The sequence below is a fragment of the Limulus polyphemus genome, unplaced genomic scaffold (assembly GCF_000517525.1).
Source record: "Limulus polyphemus unplaced genomic scaffold, Limulus_polyphemus-2.1.2 Scaffold5424, whole genome shotgun sequence".
NCBI classification, from domain to species: domain Eukaryota; kingdom Metazoa; phylum Arthropoda; class Merostomata; order Xiphosura; family Limulidae; genus Limulus; species Limulus polyphemus.
The window spans coordinates 34,497-41,761 of NW_013671034.1; the positions used below are offsets into that span (position 1 = coordinate 34,497).

Genomic DNA, 7,265 nt, shown 5'->3' on the forward strand with positions numbered 1-7,265 from the left:
CATATAAAGATGTTGGTGACATTCACATCATCCATAGAAATATGTTGGTGATGTTCACATCATCCATATAAAGATGTTGGTGATGTTCACGTCATCCATATAAAGATGGTGATGTTAACATCATCCATATAAAGATGTTGGTGATGTTAACATCATCCATATAAAGATGTTGGTGACGTTCACGTCATCCATATAAAGATGGTGATGTTAACATCATCCGTATAAAGATGTTGGTAATGTTAACATCATCCATATAAAAATGTTGGTGACGTTCACATCATCCATATAAAGATGTTGGTGACGTTCACGTCATCCGTATAAAGATGTTGGTGACGTTCACATCATCCGTATAAAGATGTTGGTGACGTTCACATCATCCATATAAAGATGTTGGTGACGTTCACTTCATCCGTATAAAGATGTTGGTGACGTTCACTTCATCCATATAAAGATGTTGGTGATGTTCACTTCATCCATATAAAGATGTTGGTGATGTTAACATCATCCATATAAAGATGTTGGTGATGTTAACATCATCCATATAAAGATGTTGGTGACGTTCACATCATCCATATAAAGATGTTGGTGATGTTAACATCATCCATATAAAGATGTTGTTGACATTCACATCATCCATATAAAGATGTTGGTGACGTTCACATCATCCATATAAAGATGTTGGTGATGTTAACATCATCAATATAAAGATGTTGGTGATGTACATGTCATCCATATAAAGATGCACTGATGGATTTCCCTTAGATCCTGTTACATCAGTATATGATCTTTAGCCTTGAACTGTTTTAAGCACTATAGTTTTCAAGATAACCTTAACAGTTTCATGTCTGTTTAAATTTTCTTACGTATTCTTTAGACATTTATTATGTTGTGTGACTATTTAAGTGTTTATGGCTACAGTTTTAAGTTAATTTAAATTTGGTCCAGTGATACTTGTACACTTGAGTATGGAAATACATTATGCTAATATAATAATAAGTTAATAGTCAGTGATTTATAAGCATAATGAAATGATTTATTTTTGGGAGAACATATTACATGTTTACACAGAACATTGGTCCGTTGTTCTCTAATTAATCATTATAATGGTATAATTGTTGGCACAATCCTATTCATTATGTATGTTTCCATAAATTAGAAGAAAAAAAAAATATTTAGTAAATCACAGGAAGTGGATTCGAGGTGAAATTTAAATTTGTGTGTTATAAGATTTTGTCAGCTACATAGATGTTTTTGGTATAATTTCAAGTTACAAGAATGTCTAATTGTCCATATAATTAGAAAATAATCTCTTACTATTTTAGTTAAAGAACAAAAACCTTCAAGGCTCAGCTATTACAGGGTCTAGAAGTGGAATACAATCTACATTACCTGCAAATGTAATGTTGCAACAGTCGCTGATGCGACCAGGCATAGGGCCCCTCTCACGGACTCCAGTAACCACACCTCCCAATGTTGTAATGGGTTATAAATCAAGTGGGCAGCAGTCTTTGGTAAGTCGTTTCAATGTATTAATGTTTGGTCTTTACTGTAACTGTAAATGAATTTATGATGCTTATTTATGTGTGAAATTGCTTTTTTTTTGAATTTTCACCACAGAGGGCGTGATGGAAACTAGTATTGTTAAAAACCAGAATGTGAGTGTTTCAGTAAAAACAAATCAACTACCTCATATTTTTCCTTTCGTTTCCCAAAATCTTGACCAAATTTGAAATAGATTCTATGACCGTCCATGTTTAAAGGCCTATATATCTTACAGTTGTAGCGTTTAATATTAACAAAATGCTGTAAATTTAATTATTAAGTAACAAGAATGTACTTGAGATTGTATAAAAATATAGTATTGAGGGTACATGTTTGATCTTTACATTTTAAAAAAAGGATTTCCTGACGTATAACCACTTAGATCACATCAGCTGGTTAATGTTAAATATTTCATCCCTCACAAAAAACATGTTCCTAGAATGGCATATTTTAAATTGTTTTCATTAGTTTCTCTTAATTTCACTCCTCTTTACTTCCAGGCTCAACCTTCCACGAGTCTCTCTCCACAGTCTGTACAAGGAAGTGAAAGGGTAGATAACCAAACTCCTGCCCAGCGACAAGCTGTAGCTAAACTGGCTCTTCGTAAACAGTTAGAGAAAACTTTGCTCCAAATTCCCCCTCCCAAGCCTCCCCCTCCAGAATTACACTTTATTCCTAATGCTAACAATCAGGAATTTGTGTGCCTTTTAGGCCTAGAAAAGATTGTTGATTTCATGATGCATGATGGCACCACGACCCGGTCTCCTCCTGAACCATTCTCCTGTGTTCAGTGTGGGACAGACTTTACTCCTGTCTGGAAGTGGCAGGACACACTTACAGAATCTGGAAAGAAGAAACCTGCCGTCATTTGTGAAATGTGTGTTACCACAAATATAAAAAAGGCTTTGAAAGCAGAACATACTAATCGTTTGAAAACTGCTTTCGTCAAAGCTCTCCAACAGGAACAAGAAATAGAACAGAGCATGTCTCAAGTAATTTCGAGCCCTCCACCTTCTACCTCACCCCTAATGCACACTCAGAGTTCTATTCCGACTACAGTGTTTTCCAACAATCGTGGTACACCTCCGCCATCGTCGCACAGTCCCATTCAGAGAATGGGTTCCTCCAACTCCAATGCTGTAGTTGCTGCTGCAGCTGCGAATTCAGCTGCACTTCTCCAACAAATGCCCAAGTTAACTCCAACTCAACAGTCCATTCTGCAGGCCCAAGCACATCAACTACATCAGCTTGCTCAGAGTCTGCCTCACCAGCCGCAGCCTGCTCATATGCTTCCTTTTAGTCCATTACTAGCCCAAACTTACCCTTATTCGATGCTAGGAAAACCTCCGGTAACCACTTCCGACTTACAGCGACAGTATCTTCTAGACATGATCCCTTCACACACACTTCCACAGCACTCGATGAACTGGAAATCTTAATGAAAATTTGGTTGGTTTATCATACCAAAAAATGAATCTCCTGTTTCTACTTGTAATTATTTACTGAGCATTGAAACTAAAGATATGTGTAGTATTTTTTGTGGATAATTTTGTATCAAGTTTTTTTATCATTACAATTCATATTTCATGGCAGCTAGTACTTTTTATCATCACTTATTGGTATTTTCACATTAGTATATCTTAAAGTTCTGAAAAATCTTCAATGAGGTTACATTTCCTGAAAATTAATTAAAATGAAATTGTTTCTTCTTTAAACCTCTCTTACTAGAACTGTAAGTATGTTTGTTTGTCTGTATAACTATTTAGTTACGTGGTGTTAGTTTGATAGAGCTGGTTAATTTTTTTTACTTAGGTTTCTTAAAGAGTAATGCTTAGATTTAATTTGTTAACCAGAATCAAAAATTATGATCGTGGTTTGTTAATTTCTTACAAATATGTAAGAAATTTCAAAACTGAACACCAATCTCACCATCAAAAGTAGGTTTTATTGACAGATAGTGAGTGTGACCAATTTTTGCAGGTTCTAATAGTCTGTCTTAGAAAATTTATAAACCAGGGTTTATAAAAAAGTCTTTTTAAAAGAAAGTTCTCCAGTTATTTTTATGAAAACCTGGTGGCAGACATTATATTTGTGCAATCCTTCTTGTAACTCAAAAAATATCAAACTGTTATTTTTACAAGTCAAAAACAAAAAAAAACAAACAAAGAAAATACAGAATAATGTAAATTGGTATCTAGACAAGTTTCTGATCCCAATATTTCATAGACCCCTTTGTACAGTATTAACATTTTAAAATACTTTTAAATTAAATTACATTATAAAACAACATACTTTAGTAACTGAATTTTAAAACTGGTTGAAATCTCTCTCTGTGGACCTGTAACGGTTGACGGACCAGTGGTTGGGAACCACCGATTTAGACAATGTTTTGATCTTGTTGTTGACAAAGATATACTGAAGTGATTGAAACAATATATAATCACCAGTTCACTATTTAAAAATCCTTCATTTGTAAACATGTTTTTAATAAGAATGTTATATATATTTTCTGGATTCCATAAAGTCTATATGATCACTTGTCAACTTGGACTTGTGGATTCTAATTCATGTATTAAAATGTAACTTTCAGACCTTCTTTTACTACTCGTGTAAGCACAGAGGTAATAAAACTTTTTTTTAAAGAAAAATTACAATTTGGTTTATAGTAAATTAACAGTGAAATTATATGTTTCTATCCCCTTGAGAATCAGTCTTCTCGAGTTTATATTGAATTGCTTTTTTTGTAAATTCAGAACTTAAGTAAACTAAATTCTTTACAACTTTCGGTGGTGTCCGTCCACCCGTTTCACGAGGATCACCACTGATTTTTATATTACTTGTCAAAAGAAAAAAACACTTGATACTTTATTGATAAATAACAGATTGCTCTTTGTAACTTCTTTGAAGTTTTTAAAAGTAAACTATTTTACCTTTACAATCAACAAACTTTGCAGTAAGACCCTACACATTTTGGGAAGTGCAGCTTATTTTAATTTTTTAATGGCACCTTGTGTATAGGGTAGATAAATTTCTTTTGTATTTCTTTGATTTGAATAAACTAGAAACTATTCATAATTTTTAAAAAAACAGATATACTTCAGTACTGTTATTTTTTAATAGAATAGTTACTACAAAAAAAAAGGGTTTACTTTGTGTTGATTACTGGCTTACTTTGTGTTGATTACTGGCTTACTTTGTGTTGATTACTGGGCTGCAGAAGGGTACCTGACAATATTTAAATTAGGGAAACTTTAGCATCGAACTAAGTTGAGACATACTTCTTACAAAACTATACACTCGTTAAAGTGAATGACGGTCACCACCAACTAGCTGAAAGTTACTATGTTGATATTCGTGAGTAAATGTACTTTATGTTAGAATTGATCAAAGTTTCGAGTATGTAAAGAAAACAAAAGTTGTACTGTTGCATTCATTTAGTTTTATAAATGTACCGTTAAGTTTTTTGTTATCAAACAATTTGGTAGTTCTCTGCAGTGAACAAAGTTCTTTTCTTTTTGTAGTATTTTAAAATAAAGAGCAACTTGTGAGTTCATAAAGCAGTTGCTCTTGTTTGAAATATCTGGGAAAATAGTATTTTATAATAAGTAAATAAAAACAAACCAAAAATAGAAGTATATTCCTGGTATTATTCATGTCTATTTAACAAACAGAGTTTATTAGGTAAACATGTTTACAATGTCCATTTAACAAACGGAGTTTATTAGGTAAACATTTACAATGTCCATTTCACAAACAGGGATTTATTAGGTAAACATGTTTACAATGTCCATTTAACAAATGGAGTTTATTAGGTAAACATGTTTACAATGTCCATTTTACAAACAGGGGTTTATTAGGTAAACATGTTTACAATGTCCATTTCACAAACGGAGTTTATTAGGTAAACATGTTTACAATGTCCATTTTACAAACAGAGTTTATTAGGTAAACATGTTTACAATGTCCATTTCACAAACAGAGTTTATTAGGTAAACATGTTTAAAATGTCCATTTCACAAACAGAGTTTATTAGGTAAACATGTTTACAATGTCCATTTCACAAACAGAGTTTATTAGATGAACATTTTTACACACACACACTAATGATAGTAATTGTGAACTGAAGATGCTACAGAGTGAAAATTTGATCAATGTTATTATAACAAAAGCAAAGTGTGTGTATATAAATCACATAATAAACAATCAATATTTGTGGATCAAGAAGTAGAAACTGTGAAATGAACTTTAAATCATACACACTGAGTCCTTGAAAGGATGAGATCATTTATTCTACAAGGAAGAATGTACAGATAGTATTTTATGTTAAGAAGTTAGCATGTGTTAAAATAAATGTACTTTATTAAAAGTTCCAGGGCAGTGAGAAGTTCGCGATGTTACAAAGAAGGTGGACTGTTTGTTTTTGCACCAAATCAAATCAATGTAATTTGTTCACAAACAGCTAAAGTAATGAGATGACGAATATTGTTTTATTGAAATTACTACTGTAATTTTGTAGCAAATATATAGAAAAACACTTGGAAGTGTAGAGTATCAACTTAAGGTTGCGTTATGTATTAAAAACTATACTTTTACCAGTTAAATACTGCTAATTCAATGTATGATAAATATTTTCTGTTCAACCTTACTGAGCTAGTCACTGAACAGACTTAAAGTAATCTTTTCATCATCCCATCATAATATAAAAAATTAGTATACAACATTTACATAGGTTAATTTTCTACAGCCTAACAAGGACCTGATAATGACTGGTACTGTTAGTTCTAAGTTATTGAAGCCATTGTAGATAGATGAATCTTATCACATTATCCCAAACAAATCATTATTATTGAATATATCATATTAAAACGATTTTGGACATTCACCATGTCCAGTCATGTTCTATCTGATGACTATGCATCTTGACAACAGCCCTGCAGAAGTTTCCATTGCAAAAAGACTGTAGAATAGCTGATATATCCAAAACACACCCCTCCTCCCTTCTGTAATCATTCCTGTTGCATACTGTTACCTAGAGCATGTGAACAACTTTTACCTCTGACCTTTGTGTTCGTGGGTTCTCACAGGTGCTGCACTTGCTTACAATCTTGTTACAGTTCTCTTTGTGAATGGTTCTGGTATCTCAAGGTCATTCATTCTCTTACCATCTTGTTACAGTTCTCTGTGAATGGTTCTGGTGTCTCAAGGTCATTCATTCTCTTACCATCCTGTTACAGTTCTCTTTGTGAATGGTTCTGGTGTCTGAAGGTCATTCATTCTCTTACCATCTTGTTACAGTTCTCTTTGTGAATAGTTCTGGTGTCTGAAGGTCATTCATTCTCTTACAGTTCTCTTTGTGAATGGTTCTGGTGTCTCAAGGTCATTCATTCTCTTACCATCCTTTTTGTGAATAGTTCTGGTGTCTGAAGGTCATTCATTCTCTTACAGTTCTCTTTGTGAATGGTTCTGGTGTCTCGAAGGTCATTCATTCTCTTACCATCTTGTTACAGTTCTCTTTGTGAATGGTTCTGGTGTCTCGAGGTCATTCATTCTCTTACCATCTTGTTACAGTTCTCTTTGTGAATAGTTCTGGTGTCTGAAGGTCATTCATTCTCTTACCATCTTGTTACAGTTCTCTTTGTGAATGGTTCTGGTGTCTCAAGGTCATTCATTCTCTTACCATCTTGTTACAGTTCTCTTTGTGAATAGTTCTGGTGTCTGAAGGT

The 7,265-nt window shown here is 33.2% G+C and overlaps 2 protein-coding genes across 5 annotated transcripts in view; one reads left to right on the forward strand and one right to left on the reverse strand.

The window, feature by feature from the left end:
- LOC106472566 (transcriptional repressor p66-alpha-like) overlaps positions 1-3,798 on the forward strand; it is a 15,049-nt gene extending 11,251 nt beyond the window's left edge. For all 4 annotated transcript variants that reach the window (XM_022401128.1, XM_022401127.1, XM_013933220.2 and 1 more), the window contains exons 4-5: positions 1,323-1,511; positions 2,043-3,798. In XM_022401128.1, the coding sequence (XP_022256836.1) occupies positions 1,323-1,511; positions 2,043-2,981 (1,128 nt within the window). In that variant the 3' untranslated portion in view covers positions 2,982-3,798. The remainder of the gene's footprint in view (positions 1-1,322; positions 1,512-2,042) is intronic.
- The window catches only part of LOC106472567 (OTU domain-containing protein 7B-like), a 33,820-nt gene that overhangs the window by 6,295 nt on the left and 20,260 nt on the right, over positions 1-7,265 (reverse strand). The window lies entirely within an intron of this gene.